Raw genomic sequence first — 19,975 nt, 5'->3', positions numbered from 1 at the left:
AGTCATTTATATTGCATTAAGAGCTTGCAGTTCCTTTAATGATAAACCAAATAGCAGTTAAATTTCTTTTCCAGCTTTTGTACTTGCAGCTGGGTCTGTCTGAAGAATATTGTGTTATTTTGATTATTTTGTCAAAATAATTTATTTATAGAAATAAAATATAGAAATATAGAAAATACTTACTTATAGAAATATGTACTTTTCTACAGACACATATGTATTCTCTGCTCCTAGAAGCGGGTAGGTAATTATCTCATTTATGAAGATAAAAGCTAAAGACTTTTTTTTGGGGGGGGAGTGAGGGGTGAGGGAGAATGCGAGGTTGGGGAAGGCTTTTAGGGCAAGCTTAAAAACAGGAACTCCATCATGTTATGGTATGTTCCATCTAGATTGAATACGCGGGCTTACGCACTATGGAGGCAATTGAACTAAAGCAATGTGATATTAGAGGGAGAGAGTCTATTTCTATAGTTCTGCTGGTGTAGTTGAATCAAATAGTTTCTCTCAGATCATTCCTAACCAAACTCTTTATTAACTTGGTTTTGTTTTGGTTTTGGTTTTTTGTTTTGTTTTGTTTTTTAATGAAAAGGAAGTCCAGAAACTTGGGCACAGTAACGGCTTGAACAGACTTAGAAAAGACATTTAGTAAATTGTATCTGTGCTACTATATCACAGGTATAGAATAAAAATATGATTTATGATTAGAGATAAAGAAATAGTTACAGTAAGTGATATCTTAATTCTCTGCCAAAGAGAGAATCATGCTTTTACAGTAGCAGTGTCAGCTGTGGGCCATGAGTGCAGTCCACGCTGAGGTCTGGGATGCAACAGCTAGAGTCGTTCTTGTGAAGATTGGCTAAAATTGCCAGAAGGAGGTTAGACCATGTGGTCTGCATTGTGGCTTGCTCCTTCTTGTCTCCTTGCAAAGGGGACGCACTTATCTTTTCTTCAAACCAAACCATGCACCTTCAAGCTAATCCAGATCAGGAAAGCACTTCTCTGGTATTGCCAGCAATAAATAACATGGTCTGCCACGATGTACAACTCTGACCTTGTGCCGAACCTGTATACCTGTAGCTGTTTGGATAAGGCTGCTGTGGGGCTGGGAAGTGTTTGGGTGCTAGGGTGAGCCCTGCAGTCCTCCTGGCAATTCAGAGGCAACAAGAGTGTGTTTAAGTCAGTGAACTCATGCACTGCTCCTCAGGAGCTTGCTTCAGGCTTTCCTTCGCAGAGGTTCTTTGCAGAGCATAACCACATGACAAGCAGGTTGTTGTGGGAGCATCGCAGTGCTGACATGCAATCTAATTGCCAGTTGTATTTCTGCCATCTGCAATTCAGACCCTTGGAAAACACAGTGTCATCTTGACATTAATCTTAATAATGAGGCTCAACACTTTTTAACTTTTTTTTAAGAAGTTTCTATAACTTTTTAAATGTCCACATAATACATGGATAAATTGATAAAATGACACAGCAGGATCCACTCAACCTTTGTTAAAATTTCTAGAAGCAACATGTTAAAAGCACTTGGTGAACTTCACATAACTGCATGTTTTTCTCAGGCTTATTTTTCATTTTCTCACTCCTCTCTGTTTGTTTCCTGGTTCTGGCTGGAGGAAGTGTCAAAATACTACAGAAGAGGTTATTTGTACAGTATTTATGAGCCAACTGAAAGGAGGAAGCACCTGAAGTCTCATGAGAACTTACTTTTGTGAGCTTAGCAGTTCATAGTGGAGAGGTCCTGATAATTAATGCAGTACATTTGCAAACATGGGAGTTGTGTCCATTTTGAGACTTGTATATCCTTAGTTGTAACAGTTCTGGTTAATTAAATTTTGGGTCTCTCATGTGAATTTTTGAAGAGTTTAATTCATGTCCTCTCTAGAATAAAAAAATCAATGAATGAGCAAATTTGTGTTTACAGACACAATACCATTAAATGTAGGTACTAAGTAAGGAGTGTTCTGAAGCAGGAATGGGTTTTAGGTGGTTGGATTCGAGGCTTCCTGTTAGTAAATACATCTCTGGGACTAGAGGATATCTTTGTGCAGTAGTGTTTATACTGTACCAGATGAAACATTTGAAAGTTGAATGTTAATAAAGCAGCCCCCAAAATAGCTAATGGACATTCTGGCCCTGGCCACAGTAGTAGCTGCCATAGCTGCCACAGAGGCTGTACTGTTTCCTTGCCTGTTCTCTATCTCAATTTGGCAGTTTAAAAAAGTATTGTACAATAAATACTCCCAGGACTTCCACACTGTTGCTGAAAAACCTAAACTGCATTTAGTTTGTTTATAAAAAGTCCTGGGGCCCTGCTCTGCAGAGCAAAGGTCATGGAAACACATGTTTATGGCTTCACAAATGCTCTATACTCCTTGAATGGAGAAGTTTATTTGATTTAATCAGCATCCACAGGGATCCTGTAATTGCATAATAAGTAATTTATTATGAAAGTAAAAGTATTTTTCTAACTGTAGCCTATGTAGCATGGGTTTGTAGCTTTAGGCTAATCCACATAGTAAAAAGAACCTTGCAAAAGAGTCTGACTGGAGTAATGGTGTTCTGTGATGAGTGCATACATACGTGGCTATTTAATCATCAGAAAGTGTTAAAACAACAGGCACATTATCACCATGTTGGATGTAAAAGCTGTTCACTCTTTGCTTGTCTTCAGCAATTTGAAGTGCTCAATATGGGAAACTGCAAAGCCGTCCCAGATAATCCAGTTGGCGGGTAGTGAATAAGACAGTGGGGGAATCAAAAGTTTGTAATCTTTTTGACACACTGGAACATGGCCTTTCAGCTACTTCAGGAAAGGAACGTGGCCTTTTAGCTACTTGACTTCACCTTGGATACTGAATTACAAACAGATACATTTGTATACAAAAAACCCCATCAAGCCTATAGTTGTTTAGTTGTCATAGTCTTTTCACTGAAGTAATCATTGACTGGGTCATGAATGACACCACTGGGAGATAGACAGAATAAGGCTAAGGACTGAGGTATCATCCTTAAAGGCTCTTGCAGATAGGGAAGAGAGAGATGCCAAAGCTAACCCACCTCTTCCAGGCTGAGGCAAAGCCATAGTCTCTGAAACCAGGCAGTCCTTGCACAGCCATATCACTGATAATTCAGACTGTGCTGAAAAGTTGCAAAATGGTATATATCTGTTCTGGTAAAGCTTCTAGGACTTCAGATTATGGTTGTTGTTGATGATCAAGTTCTCCCATTTGCTAGCTTGTCTGAAACTGAGGAAAGTGGCTGAAGAATCCTGACTCCAAACACATATTTGTAATTTTGGAAGGAAAACTTTGGAAATCAGTTTGGTATCTGCTGAGGTTCAGAATGCTTAAGTTTTCTTTCCAACAGCCAGTGACCTCAGTAACACCACAAGTAGGTTGTTCTGCATTTCCTGTGAGTGTGAGGTCTTTGCAGAACTTGGAATCTGTATTTGCATATCTAAATAAAAATGGAAATATAAGGAAAGTTAGCTTCCTTGGTAACTCATCGACTTAAAAGCTTTTAGCTATTCTTAAAGTGTGTGAGCTTCAGTCTATGGAAATTTTTGACCATCATCTCCTTCTCACCTGTATCCTGGTCCAGTGAAAGAAATAACCTCTTTCCTAGTGCTTCTGCTTGGGCATACTGTGTCATGTATCAGTACTAGATTATTAGTATTGAACTCGTAAGACAAAATGTAGCCTAAAAGTCCTTGAATGATTAGTCTGGCCAAGTTACAAAATTATAGTCCTGTTTATTGTGATAGGAAAATCCAAAGACCCAGTTTGAGGAGATCAAGGTGTGTGAAATTGGGTGTTTGGTACCTGAGGTGAGGAAGGCAAGTAGAGGGAAGAGACAGCAAAGGATAACAAGTTCCATCTTTCACTGGTCTATTTTTATGTGCTTTTCTTACTTCTGTGTCCTCCTTTTTATTTTGTTGTTTGAAGGTATTGTGCATTTTCCTTCAATTCATAATTAAAAATATTTTCATTTTTGTTAATTTCTCCCTCAAGAACATTTTCTACTTCTGCATAGATAACATTTCATTATTTTCTTTTGTGACTTTTCAGACTTTTATTTCCTGTTACTGCATATGTATAATCCAGTGCTATCTCAGCAATTTAGATAGAGCTCCAATTCAGCTTAAGCTGTAATAAAAGTATCAATCCTGTCTTCATGATCAATGTAGATTCATATTATTCATAGAGATATGAGTCCTGACAGTCTCCTGTGGAATAACTTATTTATTTTGAGGTTTTTCCTATACATTTTTGTCAGTAATTCCACATTTTAATGCATATTGTCTTCAGCAAATCGAAAGCACTACCTGAAGAAATAAGGGTCTCCTTCACACAGACCCTTGTGTAGTAGGTGTGCCATTTCATGATCTGTAAATGTCCAGCAGTCTCACTCATTCTCTTTTGTTTGGGGTATGAACACTATTGAAGGTTTCACTGTTCACTGATCATTGCTAAGCTCAAGGCACAGAGCACTAGAGCGAGTCTAGGAAGAGCAGGGTTGGGCCCAAAAGGACTAGATGAGGAGCTGGTTCATCTAGTAATTACAGCACAAGCAGAAATGATCATAACTTTTGCCCTTTGTATAGCTTTCTCACTGAAACAGCTGTGGCAGAAGTAAGAGCATAATGTACTTTTCAGCCTACTGTCAGCATTGTTTCTGAATATTTAAGTAGCTCCTGTTCAGATAGGAGCTCAGATATGAGCAGCAGTGATGAACAGAGAGAATGCCTCCTTGTGCTGCATGCCTTGAACTGTGATGACTGCATGTTTGGGCTGCCATCTCCTCTCCATTATTTTGCAGAAGGACCTAACAATTCATGTGTTGAGAGCTGTATGAGTGAATGGTGACAATTACAAAGCAATTGAAATGCTAATATACCTCATTTATAATGAGTATACCTAGTGAAAGAGCCAGATATGTCTAAGAGAAAGGTAGATTTCCCAGATAAGCCCTACTCTTTAATCTGTATTTCATTGTCTGTAAAACAGATACTTTTGAGAATAAGCAGGCTTTTTCTAGGCATTCACAACATTGTTAATGCTTCAAAGTAAGAGGAGAAAGTTGGCACCAAGCTTAGAGGTGAAATGAAGGAGTACACAGGGAATTTTGTTCCTTTGGGAATCCACATAACAAAGTGGTACTGAAGAATTTGGTTAAGTAGCCTGAGAGTTCAGCTGTTCCTACTGTAGTCTTACCTGTTGGTGTGGTAATTTTTGCTGCCAAATGTTACCAATAAATATAAAACTGCTATTCTGGTGAAAAATACCAATAGTCTCTCTTTCTTACTTTCACATGCAGAGATACTGCTTGGCCAGCACTAACGTTAGCTAATACAAGTTCAGATTAGTGCCAAAGAAGCTATGCTGTATTACAGCAAGTGAGAACCTGGCTCAAAACTGTTATTTTTTTTTCTTTTAAATATGCCCCTACATGTCTGTGAATGACTAATTTTTCCATAAATTGTATCTTTGGGTGGGCCTCTTGCTAATCCTGCAGATTCTCACTGTGGGTTAATGATTTAGTCTGCATCACTCAATAGCTGTGTATGTCTTCTGGTCTCCAAGATACGATGGAGCCTTGATGGTGAAGGCCACTGCCAAATCCTAACATACCACTCAAATATGAGGGGCCTTTACACATTTCCTTCTTTTCCTTTTTCCGTGGTGTAGTTCTAAGCCACTGGTCTCATTTCTCTTGCTAAATTGTTGCAGATCACTCAAGCTTTCACAACTTCTCTCTTGCTCACTTTTGCTCCTCTTCTTTCACCGTCAGCTAATCTCACCATTTCTCATTCTTTACCCAAGTCTCATTAGTGTATATTTTTCTCTCCCAAATTGCCTTTCAGTCACCAATGAGCTAGCTATCCATTTATTTCAGTCCTTGCTGCCATCACTCAGATCACTGCTACTTGCTCAATTTTGGGGTTTGCATTTGAAGTCTGAGATAGGGTTTATGGGGAAGGGTTTGAAAAGTGAGATTTGTTGAGGAACATGAACTCGGAAGGCACTTGTGCTTAGTGGCTGGAGCTTATACCTGAAGCCGTTAAGGCAAAGAGGAGTTTAGCAGATAATAAATAGCAAGATGAAAAGAACGCTGAGCAAACCAGATTTCATATAAAAATGAATAAGCAGCCTGTTGTAGGAGGATTGCAGCCTTTCTCAGAGACAACCCTTAATCGAAATGGGAGCCATCAATGTACAATTCTAGCTTTAGTACATCTTCTTTAACTCTCTTGTTGTTTGCACATAGTCAAAAATTATAAGAGTTCATTGCTAAATAATATATCCATGGTTTTTAATTCAAATTTATTTGTGTCTCTGTCTCTCTCTTTTGCATTCTCTTTTTCTTTCCCCCCTCCTCCTTTAGACTGTAAGAGAAAAGTTAGAGCCAGATGATGCTTTGATGTATGAAGAAGATCTGGATGATGAAGACTGTGGTGAAGCAGAATTTGAGGAAACCATGAAATTAAAAATGCTGCGTAGAATTGCTTTTATAGCATCCAAACTGAGGGAGTTTATCGGCAACATGATAATCACCACTGGAAAAGTTGTTGTTACAATTTTACTTGGTTCAGCAGGTTGGTGCAATTGAAAAATTTCCTCCAGAGCTCATTAGATTATGCATTTAACAAATGAGTTTTCAGCACTTCGGCACCTGTGGGAATAACAATGGAAATCTTTAAGGGAAAAGAAATTGCTGCTGATTTTATTTAAATTAAATTTTTGGCAGGCATTGGAATATGCTGAGTTGTTTAATTTTTTTTACTAATAGTTTGTGGCCCTATCATGCTGTATATGACTTTCACAGCTGCTGTTATACCTGAATGGTGAATGGCTGCATATTATAAGTGATTATATATTTATATACTATAATGTGAATTCATATATTTCTGGTGCTTCCTAATGTAAAAAGGAACTGTATTTACATAGTTTTAAAAAAAAAAAAGAAAAATAGAAAAATAGGTTGACTGCATAGTGTGTGAAAAGAGTGATAAGCAGGTAAGCAGACTTCACATTGGCTTCTGGTGTGGTTGGTAAAAGTAGCTGTTTTGATGTGATATAGCCAACCTTTTTGTAAGACATTTAGAACCACATAATCAGCTACAGCCAGAATGGAAGTGTACAAAATCACTGTAGGGTGTAATTAATGAATTCATAATTGGAGCAGTAATTGTAAATTAGCATTTATCTGTCTACTCATATGTTTTAATGGAGTCATTACATATATGTATGTACAGCTCTATATACTTAATGTGTAAGTATACTAGTATGTGAAGTATAAAACAATACTTAAAAAAATGCTTGATATTAAATGACAAGGACTGGTCAGATGTGGCCTTTTGTTAAGGCAGGTAAGATTATCTGAGAACCTTACATGTAGCCAAATGCAACATAACAAATCTACAAAGGAAAAAAAATAGGTTGTGTGGATCACCATGGGGCTGAACATCAGGGAAGAGAGATGCCATTAAAAAAATTTTGAAAAGCCTGTTGCCATTCCAAAATTGCATGGGTGAACATCACCTAGGGAGGATGAAGCAGAAGGATCACACAGCAGTGGAAGACGGCAATTTCTTCTGGGTGCTGATGGGCAGCTTGTCTGTGGAACTCCAACACATGCTGAGAGCCAGGAGGTATTCAGGGCAGAGTTACAAAAAGAGCTTTAGGAAGCCTGTATTCCTTAGGGAGACCATGAGCTTAATTAGTTAAATAATTCCTTGCTTACTGTGCCAAGAAGGAAGATGATGAAGGGTGATTTGACTGCAGCCTTAAAGTACTGACGAAGTACAAAGTGCCTTCATTTTTTTAACAGACTTGTCATCTAATAGAAGTTATGAGCCAATAGTTAAGTGATAAACCCCTGCAACTTCAGACCAGAAATAAATTTTGAATTTTTCACAGCCAGAGTGATCGGCCATAAGAAACAACTTATATATGGATATAGTGGATTCTCCTTCTTCTGAAGTGCTTAAATAAAGACAAAGTATCTTTTTGAAGGAAGAAAGGAAGTAGTTATAGGCTTGAGGCAGAAATTGCTGGGTGAAGTTTTACAGCCACCATCATGAAGGCAGTCAGAATAGATGGTCCCTGCGGTCCTGTCATGTTTTAAATTTGTGAGCCTATGGAAATGCCAGCAAGTTACATACTGGAGCAGAGACAGAGCACCCTAGACTAGAGACTTGGTTTAAAGTACAATGTGAAAGATGTGATGGTGAAGCTCAGGCAAAACGACTGTGGATGAATCCTTACAGTGCCTGGACTAATCCCAACTGAGGACCAACCCCCAGGGCACTGTCCCCAAAATACATGGCAAGCCAGCACCCAGCAAGGTGCCGGTCCTGCTGGAGTGGCTGGCTGAGCCGGAGGGCCAGCGGGCATACCGGAGCCACGGACCACTAGAAGCCTGCAGGTCTGGCCTGACGAAGGTGGCTCCTAGGTATGCACTAGTAAAAAACTTAAAAATAAATTGGGGCAGGCAGGCATCCCTATTAGCTTCAGTACTGTTACTGCAGAGACTCCACTGGGCTGCTGTGCTGGATGTAAGCTCCCTTGTCATTTTCTCATGGTTGCCGCTCTTAGACAGGTATGTCTTTCCTGCTTCCTCACTTATTTTTGTAGGCTACCTGCAAAGCATCGAGTGTGCTTCACCAGGCAGACATTTTCACAAGTGAAATACTCCACTACATGTGAAGAGCAAAAACAATATAAAGACAGCAGAGTCTTTGTCGTATGTAAATTACAAATTTCTAAGAGTTGAAAAAGCAAACATTTCATGACTGTTCTCTGGATTTTATATAGATCTCTTGTCAGTATATACATTAAGGGTTTTTTGGTATTAATAACTTAAGATATCTCAAGATTTATATAAGAAGTTTTTTCACTGTTCCATCCTGCCATTTTAGCATCTCATACTTAAATTTCATTTTGAAGTTTAATACGCCAGTGCTCTCAGGCACTACTGGCTGGCTCTGCAGCTGTGTTTCTGTTTTTCTCCACGCTTTGAGAAACATCTTTACAAAAGAAGATGTCACCTCAAAGGAAGTTCTGGAGAGTAGGTGTGTACTAAGTGCTAAGGTATAGCATAAGTGCATTGAATAATAAAAAAAAGAAGATCCTTTTCTTCTAGTTTCAAAGCTAATAGCAGTCTTAGGAGTTAATTGTAATAATTGCCATGAACACTAATTGGACTAAATTATTTTATGTATTTCTTGTCAGACTTAAGGTTTAACAAATGCTGATATTTCCCACACTTTTCCAACCCTCCATGTTTTTATTTTTACAGGAATGATGGTGCCATCTTTGACCTCAGCTGTGTATTTCTTTGTATTTTTGGGCCTGTGCACATGGTGGTCCTGTTGCCAAGCATTTGATCCGCTGATATTCAGCTGTCTGTGTGTATTAATGGCTATATTCAGTGCGGGGCACTTGATTGGACTTTATCTGTACCAGCTACAGTTCTTTCAGGAGGTTGTTCCACCAAAAGATTTCTATGCCAGGTGAGAGAAATTCCTTTCTTGTTTAATTGTGGGCACATGATACAATGCTGTGTTGGTGCAAATGATCTTCCACATAATGCTTTGACAAATTTTATGCATAACTTCATGTTCAGTCTTAGCGAGTTGAAGCATTTCTGACTGAACGGTTTTGAATGATAGAATGGTGGAAATCCCACCTGTGCTATTGTATGCTGAGAGCTGGGGCAGGTTAGGAGTGGAACGGATTTTGGTTTTGGTCAGTGTGAAACTCAGATGTGAGTGCGAATACTTTTTCTAAGACAGGAGATAAAGTAAATAGGTGGTGGTATTGATGCAAGGGCAGTGTACACGTGCACGTTTTTTGGCGGACAGAAAGAAATGCTCGGAGGTTTAATGTCGTAGTGTCTTAACTGGGGAAAAACGCATGTGTGCTGCCATCATTGTGTGCAGAGGCTGAGGGCTGCTGGTATACTTCACATGCTATGCATTACATTAGACTGTTAATATAAAATTTCTCTCTGGTTGTGCAGAACATGCCAGTCTTAGGTTCATACTAACAGCAACATTACTTCAGTCAAAAAGCAGAATTTCTAGTTACTGCTGCAGTAAATATTGATTGGATGTGATTTCACCAACTGTAATTTTTACATACTGCTATCTAAAATACGATGAAGTAATGGATGTATTTTTCTCATTACTGCTTTTTCTTTCTCCTCAATTATGATTGCAAATTGTTTTTTATGGTATTTTTAGTCCTGTAGTTAATCCTTATGTTAAATTAAATGTAAACCTGAACTTTATTTCTAGTAAACCTGTTGTTCCTTTTAAGTATTATAAGCAGAAGGTGAAAGGATATTAGATGTACTGTGGAGAATCAATTAATGATTCGTATCTCAGTGCACCATTAAAAGCAGTAAAAAATGACCTGCCTGGCTACAGGAACCGTCACTTTAATACTTATTTTGACATTTTATTTAGTGCAGGTTAATAGATGTGTATTTCGTGATGTTGGAATTGCTGACTCGAAGCCTCGCTGGGAGAGCATAACGTTGCCTAAAAAATCGGGAAAGATCTGCTTAGTTTAGGTTCTTTTGTGCCACCTAGAGGTCAGTGTGGGAGAATGGCTGATTTCTACTGCCTAGTAGCTAAAATGCTCACAACTTCCCTAAAGTCTTTACGTTACTCTTGCCTTGTAATTAAAGAAAAAAAGAAAACGTGGTTTCAAAACTCTAAACTATTTGGCAATGAGGTATAATCTCACAGATTTTTATCACCGTTTTATCACCAGACAGCAATAACGTTTTCTCAAGGAGAGGAGGTATGTGCTTCGTACCATTTTGCTAGAATACGTTGAAACTCCCTTTATATGTGTTATTTGCAAAAGTCCCTTTTGTCTTTTAACATTTTCTTATTTAAAATCATTTTTATTTACTTTAATTTCCTCTTAATTTAGTCTCAACCTTATTCTCTCTATTTAATTAGTTTTTCTAATAGTATAGTGCTACATTGTATGCTAAAATCTCATTCAGTACAAATATGCCACTTTAGCTTAGCCGCTAATTTTTGAAATGAAAAGATCGAATTGCAAGTAATTTGCCTCTTCCTCATTGTAGAAAGAAAAAGCACCTTCAGAGTTTGGATTAAAAAAAAGTCAATGTGTTGGACTTTGGAATATGTATTGACCTTTTTGTAAGCAGAAGATGATGTTATCTTCTGGCAGACTTTCTCTTGAATTGGTACTGTTGAGTACTCTGCCTTTTACACATGGTTACCTGTGAGGGACTAACATTCTAAATTACATAGAAAATTATGTTTGAATATACAAAACACCAATGACAACTCAACAGAAGGTGCAGCAAATACATCTTCCTTGTTTCTTTAATTGCAATTCTTTCTGCTGTGGATTTATTTTGGTCTACTTTCAAGGAGATGTGTTTGAAGAGCATTAAGACAGGTTTTATCAGTGCTTGGAAGTGAAAATTTGAGTGTGAGGAAAAGCCACTAATATGATTTTTAATGATTAGAATAGGACTGGTATATAAGCAGTGGTTAGAGGAGGAAAATGAAAGACACATGTACTAGAATGGTCTGCATATACAGATATGGTACATGTATTGCAGAAAAAATATGTTAGTATTTTTCATCCTAGGATAAATTTGGTACCTTGCTATTTTATGTACCATCTTGGTTTGAAGCAGAGCTAAATATGTAGAGTTCTCATTAATAATACTAGTGGGTGACTTGCCTGGGTAAATTATATGCTGAGAAAAAAACTTGGATTCCCCAAATACTTCTCTGTTATTCTCACCCAGAATATGCTGTTTAATGTCTCTTAAGCAAGAGGAGAGCACCAGATTGTTCTCATACTTAGTTGTATGAACTCTCCTTACTTAGTTGTAGTAAACCCACTGTATGAAAAAAACATACAGCAAGTACATCTATTTGCATGTGTTAGCTTTCATGCTGTTACAAACTGACCTTTCTCCCTATATGAAGGGGAGCCAAAACATGAGCTGTAAAGTTCTGAGGGCTCTATCCCTAGGTTAAGCTCTTCTCAGATGCAAGGGCAGATGTGGAAACTCTTCTGTTGGGCTGCAGCTGGATATCATTTCTCTCTGCAGAGTGTTTTAAAAAGCTGCTAACATTTTTTCTGAGTTTCAGTACTCAAGTTGACAAGAAATGTACAATTTGTTTCTGATCAATAAAAAATGTGTTGTCTTTGAATAGTAATGCACTCAGTTAACCACTGTATTAATTGATTTCAGACTAAATGAAGTTAAACTATATCCAAACAAGCTGTAAACTTCTCAAGTTAACAGTATCTTTCAGCTAAGATTTGCTTCATCCTTGTGATGCTCCTTCCTTTTAAGATCTCTTCAACTCAAAATTCAGTATTTCTCCCCCAAAAAAGGATACTGTTATAACATAGCCCTGTGTGTATGCCCTGGTGCTATTAGCAAACATGAAGGCATTGGTCTCCTGCAAAGTTTCAGATGTATGGTTGCGGCTTCTGGTTCGCTGATGTTGCAGGGGTAAGCACACTAGTAGCAAAGCTTGTGTGAAGCTGTCTCTGCCACTGACAGCTTTTCTTCTCTAGACCAGCCCACTGTGGAGAAGTGGGCAGCAGTCATTCAAGGCAGTGCTCTAACTGCCTTGGAAAGAGTGGACCTAAATGGCTCAGGAGGACTGGTGTAAGTAAGGCTGAATTTATTTTTCAGTTAGGACTTATCTAGTTGCATAAATTAACACTGGTTAATTACCAGTTGGTCTCTATCAAATAAAATGTCCACACCGATTTATAACATCATTTAAAATAGGGATCTTCTGTGTTTGCTTGTTGCCATATTGCAAAATTGGTGATTTACAAAGGGAAAACAATAATAATAAGTGTCCATTTAAAACAAAATTTGGAAAATATCATATTTCTGCCAGAAAATTCTTTTCACCTGAGTTAATAAAAAAAAGGTCCATGAGCTAAAATGACTTTAGAAATATCGTACACTGTGTCACAGCCTGAAAAGATACGCAATAATAGGTTTGCTGTTTTTCAGATTGCTGCCTCCTTTCTTCCCAATGTCGTTTATTTTGGCAAAAGGATGTAATTGGGGCAATGATAAGGCCTTGCCAACATGAAGAAATAGGATCAGTGCAGCGGTATGAAGTTATCCTGAGTCAGTAAAGTTGTTCCTGTCCAAAACTATGCTTATAAGCATCTTAATTTAAAGATCCAGTAGTTGGATGTAAGTTAAAAGCTACGTGCTTTCTTAGCGTTCTAGGTCTGTCTTGTATTGCTTGTACTTTGCAGGCGAGAAATGTTCAAAATAGTTTAAATATGAATTATTCCTATTATTATAGGAAGGCATCACCCTAGGAGTCCAGGGAGTGTCATACACTTCACAGTGGATGTTATTTCACATCTTCTTTAAGTGAATGGGAATTTGGAATTACACAAGTGATCGCTTTGTTGCAATCTGAGTGGGGAAGTCTAATCTAAGGCTGTCTTTTCAACAGGAAATTTTCATCTGAAAGATGCCTATCAATCTCCTTAAGCAGGACTTTCTAAGTAGGTTGTACAGTGATTAGTAATAAGCTTGCTTAAATGACTTTTTTATTTTTGGAGGGAGTGTTATATTGATATTTGCTACAGGTAGATTCAGTATATTCAGTTTGTTTTCAGATTTATCTAAGATGAGTCCATTCCAAAGTCTTCCATTTGAACTTCCCTGAAAGCTTTGATCTAGATTCAGAATTTGTAGCCCAAATGCTCTGTTTATCCAGGGTAATAAATGCTTAAGCACAGTCTCAAAGATATTCCTGGAGTTGTAAGATCAGGGTGGGACATCCAACTGTCACTTTTTTCCCCCTAAATTAGAGGCTAAGTGTGCTAATAAAATGTCAGCAGGAGAGCAGATATTGCCAAAGCAGCAAGCTGAAACTGATCAATTACCTTGGTGGTGGTGTCTTACCTCTCTGCAGGGCAAGGCACTGATCTGCTGCTTTTGTAGCTCCACTGGAGCCAAGAGCCGGCAAACCTGTTTTACCTGAGCTTCAGCCACTGTTAGTCCTTGCTGCAGGCCAACTTTGGCACCTGTTTCAAAGGTGGCTTACCTCTGAGAGGTAGAATATTACATCCATGTGGATTTCTGAGGTTTTTGGAGTTGCCTTGTAACCTGGTCATAAGCCAGCATTTGACAAGATGGAGTATTTGAAGTTCCATTTAGGTATCCTATATTGAGCTGCCCTTTGGGTGCAACAGCTTTCATGCCTTCTGCCTGATATTTTTAGGTCTGTCCTTCTTCTGTTCCCATCATCCTTAGCAAAAGCACACTCCAAATCATGCTGGACTAGCCACCATATTTGTCACAATGACCTGATTAGGTTTGAGAACCAGGATTTCTCTCTTGCAGAGGAAGTTAGCTAATTTACCTTATTCTTACAGAAGTTTTGCAGGTGAGTTTCATATTAGCTGTATAATGTTCCACATCTAATGAGACTATTAATTCTTCTTAGAAGGCTTTAGCTTTCTTAGAACTTCAGTTTCATTATCTTTTAAAAATTATTTTGCAAAGGAAGTGAATGATTCTGTTATCTGCTTAGAATTGCAAGTTCAGACTCCCATTGACAAAAGGCAGTAATCATCCTTGCTATTATTGTCATCTCTTTCTAAACTTTGAGGTAGCCCAGGGCAGGTGGGCTCATCTGGGCTGTCTTTCCCAAGAAAGGTTGAATGGGCTTATCTTTTGGGGACTGTTCCAACCTGGGCCGTTCTGTGATTCTAAGTTGTCTTCTGAGTTGCATGATTATGCAAAAGATGTTTTGTCCCAGGATTTGTTGCTTAACAAAGTGAGTTTCTCAATATTCTGCTAGGAAATGTTTCTGTACTAGACAGTAAACAGTCCATTTGCTATCAGCTGAACCATCATAGTCCATGTGGTCTTCATTTTTTTAATTAACTACCTAATAATGTATATCTGGTGTCCAAAAAGATTCACACCTATAGCTGTGGCTGGTGAGCAGTTAGTTACCAGAATTCACAGGGGTAGAAGGGCAGGGTAGAAGTGCTGAAAATATAGATAAACCAAGGAGAACAGGAAAATTAATAGTAAATCTTCTAATTTTCTCTAATAAGTTTGTTTCTTCTTTCTCAGAGGAAGGTCTACTGGTTCTTAACAAACTTTGCATATTCTGAGAAAGAGTCCTATTTTATGAATCAGAATTTCATTACAAATTGAACTTTTTTCAACACTGAAAAAGGTTAATATAATTTTTGACTAGTTTGAGTTTCACATTTTTAATGATTCTGATAGCACTGTCTGGAATATTCAAATGTGATAGGAGAACCAGTGGTGGAGTTCCTTATCAGTTGTATCAAGAAAACATCAGAAACGTTGCAAAACTACTCACTGTTTTGAGATTTCCAGCTTAGTGTCTGCCACTAAGAGATTCATCCAAAATGAATTCACCTCTTTCAATGCTTATTCATAGGGATTCCTTGGAGATGCACTCGTCAGCGGACATGTAATAAATGTCCATGCTGTGCTCACTTTATAGCAGAGTTGTATGCAACATTGATTTAAAATGGTTAGCTCAGGTTTTGGTGGAAGTCCAGTGGTGACAAAAAAATCAGCGTAAACTTATACAGCTTTACTAGGGAGAATTTGTAGGCCTTGCTAGTCTTTACATGGTTATCAATGACCACCTCTTTTTGCTACATGCTGCAGTTGTTAAAATTCAGCGAATTCCTGTTTGTGCCAGGATTTACACCAAGTTTGAAATTCTCTGAAAAAAGCAACAGATGAACTAGTAAGTAAACTGCAGTGATTTCTCTGGTAGAGCAGCCCTTCCCAGCCTCCCTGGCAGCCTTGGCAGTGGTGGCTCTCCATCCCCACAGTGGAGCTGTCAGCATTCACTGTAACGGCCACCCTGAGCAAAGTGCCAGATTTAGCCTTGGAAGAAGCAGGCACAACTTTATTTTACTGGCACCACAGGTGATTTGCATCCCCCTGTCTTCCCCTGGACTTGATCGGGATGTAAACCAAGAGACATGCTAAGACCTTTTGAAAACAGCAGGTTTCTGCTTGTGGGAATGGCCAGTTTCTGAGCTGTGTTTTGCTGCAGCCATGAGCCTGTGGCCACTGAGCTCTCTGGCAGCCTGGTGAGGCTGGCCCTGGCCACAGGTGGTTCTTGTTAGTGGGGAGAGGGGAGCCTTGGCGCTCCCGATGCGTGCGCTGTATCTGGATGCTGAGCGTAAGTTTTAAACATAAAAATCAGTCGCCATTGCATGACATAATGTTGGCGAATTGCCACCTCCTTGCTGTCTCCTGCCCCTAAATAGCCACGTGTTACAATAAAAACAGCCAAAGATGCCTCTTTCTTGGAATGCATTGAAATGTCAGGGTGAGGGGGACAGAGGCAAGTGACAAAGATTTAAAAGCACTGATGTACCATGATAGACTCTCCTGCTGATTCTGGTTTGACTGAACTGGGTGTGCAGTTGCCCTCACAACAGAGCCTTCCCACTTTTGCATCCCCTCAGGCAGCTGATTTGCGTGGGACCAGCACACCTCTCCGTTAACAAGCTCTGCTTGTGGTCAGAGAGAGATGGATCCCTCCACTCCCCCATACACACCATGTGTCTGCTTAAATGTATCTGATTCTCACACTGACACTTGAATACAGACTCCCTGCCCATCACAGGCTGCCCTGTGCGGATGTGCAAAGGGTGGCTGTGAAGAAGTGACACTTTAATTTTCTTTTTGTATTGTTTAAAGAACACAGATCTGCATGCTGTGATCATTGAGCAAGGGCCTGAAAACAAGGACAGAAAAGGGATAGACAGACATCAACCCCTCTGCTCCTACCAGATTCTAATCGCTATTGCTTTATGATATTAGGAGATGTGGATTATAAATAGCAAACTTCTCTTGGCGTTACAAGCTTGTCTTTACTGTGAGGTCTGCTCGCCAGCATTTATTTTCATACTCCAGCATGCCCAGAAATTGTGATGATAAATACTTAGCACTTATGTAGCTCTTTATGTTTTCAGCTTAATGTATCAACATTGCCAAATGAATCATCCCACATTCCTCAGAGACAGTACGAAAGTACTAACTAACCTCAGACAAGCACATTCCAGAGGGAGTTAGTCCTTGTCTGTGCATGAGGCAGTTTACCCGGGTTTCTCTAAACACTCAGAGTGGCTGTACTTAATCTCTTGTTTATGTTCATTTAGCTGAAGTATAGAATTTACTTATAAAAACTGAGACAATCAGGTATAGTTCATGACCAATTTAATATGGGCTATGTTACACAGCTTTGATTTTGAAATTAAGCATTTTCCCCACATTTCCCAAGCCTTATTGTTCATTATCACATTATCTTCTTTCCCATGTCTTGCTATTTTGCTTTCTTTTTCTCTTTAAAAACAAATGGGAATCATAGCTTGTGTTTCTGCCTTAATGCATTCTCTGCTAAAAAAAGAATATCCTCTTTGCTTATAGTTTCTACTGCAGAATCTCTTAATTTAGGTATCAATCACTCTTGCTTTTTTTTTCAAGCCATTTCACTGCCAGCTGAGTAAAGTGGAAAACCTCTTTATCCTCTGCATGCATCACTGAACCTAGCAGACTGTCCCAATGTGACTAAAAAGTATCATCATTCCCTTTCAGAGGTGGAAAAATTCCCTAACAGAAAAGTTAGATGAATTGCATACCCCCCCAGATAGCCAGAACTTGGAATAAAACCCAGAGTTTTTGGCTGCAGTCTGTCCTTAGGTTCCTAGATCACAGACCAAGTTACCTCGAAGTTAAGATGGGTATGAAGCTATGCTTTAAAACAATTGATGTTCTTCTGCATATGTTATTTTAAGAAGTAACAGTAAATCTCTTAAGCTGGCAGGCAGTTGCATGGTAAATTGTTGTATTGGGTCACTTTCATGTTCTGGTCAGGTAGCACCACCCCACCAAGTGCTGATGCACACTGGAGTTATTCGAGCAGGGTCTCCTTTTCCTAAATGATTTCTGCTGAAGCTTTGCACTGAATGGCCTAGCTGCGTAAATTCTTCCATCCTTCTTCCAGCACCTAAGCTGGCCATCTGTGGGCTGCACTACCTGTTTGAATTTTGAGAGCAGGCTGTCCTCCCTTCACATCCCATGTGCTGCTTGTGTGAGACTTTCTGAGGTAGAAGTGTTGGCTCTTTTCCTTTCAGCAGCTCTGCCAACTCACTTTGAGAAACCAATAACCTCAGTTACTAATTGGCACAGAAAGACGTCATTAAGCCGTGCCTCCTGCTGTGTGCGGAGGTGTCCAAGCTCACCCTCTGGCAAGGGGAAGCCTTAGTGCCCATGATTGTTTTTGAATGTGCCTTCAGTTTTCCCTCACTTGCTTTCCACATCAAGCCTTAGAAACATGGACCTGTTTTCTCATTTCTTTCATCTCTGAGTAGAAAATGCAACTAAATATTAAAATAAATTAAGTTTTTTGGCACAATTTGGGTGGCGTCCTTCCCCAGGCAGTGCTGTTCAGTATGAGTTGTTTTTCATTCCACCACACAGTTGTGGGAAACGCACATGTACATGAGGAAGGGAAGTGGGTGGCAAACCACTGCACCTGGTGCTAACTAGTCTCCTCTGCTGGGGTGGCTTTTCTTTCTCTATCTTCTCATCCCAGAAGCACTGCCTCAGCTTCTGCAGCCTCCATGCTCCCTGAGTTGCCTCTGGTTTGTAGCTGAAACTTTTTGGAAAGAAAACCACAAGCCTGCTGCATTTATGGTAGTTATATTTAAATGACAGAACAAACAACTATCTAACTCTCTACCTAACATGTGAGCTAGGCTGCTGCTGTCAAAGCAGTGACAATGCTAGTCCTGGTGCGGAAGGATCATGTTGAAAGAGATACTCTAAGGTATCAGGCAGAGGCCCTAAAGCAATTTCTTCTGTACCTTTATCCCCATTTCACCTTCTTCTTGCCATCCTATCTGGTGGTTTTCCCTCTGCTTGATGCTCAGCTGTCTGACTGGGTTGAAAAGATACTGGAGTCACTGCTACAGCACATTTCTTCATCAGATGATCACCTCTGGAAGCCTCAGCAAAAGTCTCCAAAGGCTACAACAACATCACTGCTTTTCTAGCTTGCTGATGTGCTAAAAAGAGCAACATCAATATCAATGCTTACCAGAAACTCAGAGCACAGCTGAGCTGTGTCATGGGTAATGAAATGGTTTGGGGAGGAACCCCACTGATATGATAAATCTTCATGTGAGGGTTTTGAAGATGGGTTTTGTCTCAGTAAACAAGGGATTAATAGACCCACATCTACTAATAGTGATAACAGTAGGGAATTATTGCCTCTAAGCCACTGAAAGCGTACTACGAGCTTTTGGACTAGAAAGTCAGCACAAAGCTTGATTATTGGATGAAATATGTTATATAGCTCACAAATCTTTATGTTCAGACTTAAATTTCCCTCAGAGCAGCTGCTTTATTTCAGGTATATGAAGTATTTGAATGTCTGAAGTTTGGTCATTTCTAATGGATGTCCAGTCCTTAACAGCTTCCAGTCACATAGTCTCAGAGGAAATTCCATTATCTGCTTACTTTGAAAAAACAGGTTATAGAGCAGATACCATTTAACATCCTGGCTTAAAGTTGTTAATTCACTTGAAAGCAAAGTGATTTTATTGTGGCTGCTTATATGGTTGTTTTGTTCTCTCTGAATTAAGATTTGTGTTGTATTTATGGTTTTTGCAAGCTTTTATGTAATTCACAGCCCTTAAAGCTATCCTTTCTTCTCTACAGCTTCTTGGATTAATAGCTCATAATTTCTCTCTGTCCTCATAATATGGATGATATTAGCACAGAAGTTTTAAATTACTTATTTTTTCATGAGGTTTCTCATGCAATAGATGTGCGTTTGAAATTAGTTTTCCGTTGAAAGAAAAGTCACTGATGTTCAGAAGAGGGTGGGAGATATACCAGGGCT

General features: G+C 39.1%; 1 protein-coding gene across 16 annotated transcripts in view; it reads left to right on the top strand.

The window, feature by feature from the left end:
* The window catches only part of PIEZO2 (piezo type mechanosensitive ion channel component 2), a 321,453-nt gene that overhangs the window by 193,944 nt on the left and 107,534 nt on the right, over positions 1 to 19,975 (top strand). For all 16 annotated transcript variants that reach the window (XR_003993421.1, XM_030498994.1, XM_030499011.1 and 13 more), the window contains 2 exons: positions 6,388 to 6,598; positions 9,304 to 9,517. Coding sequence is in view for 15 of the 16 variants with exons in the window: in XM_030498994.1 (XP_030354854.1) it covers positions 6,388 to 6,598; positions 9,304 to 9,517 (425 nt within the window). In the remaining variant the exon portion in view is untranslated. The remainder of the gene's footprint in view (positions 1 to 6,387; positions 6,599 to 9,303; positions 9,518 to 19,975) is intronic.

The sequence above is a fragment of the Strigops habroptila genome, chromosome 1 (genome assembly GCF_004027225.2).
Source record: "Strigops habroptila isolate Jane chromosome 1, bStrHab1.2.pri, whole genome shotgun sequence".
NCBI lineage: Eukaryota > Metazoa > Chordata > Aves > Psittaciformes > Psittacidae > Strigops > Strigops habroptila.
This window is presented reverse-complemented; position numbering and strand designations above follow the sequence as displayed.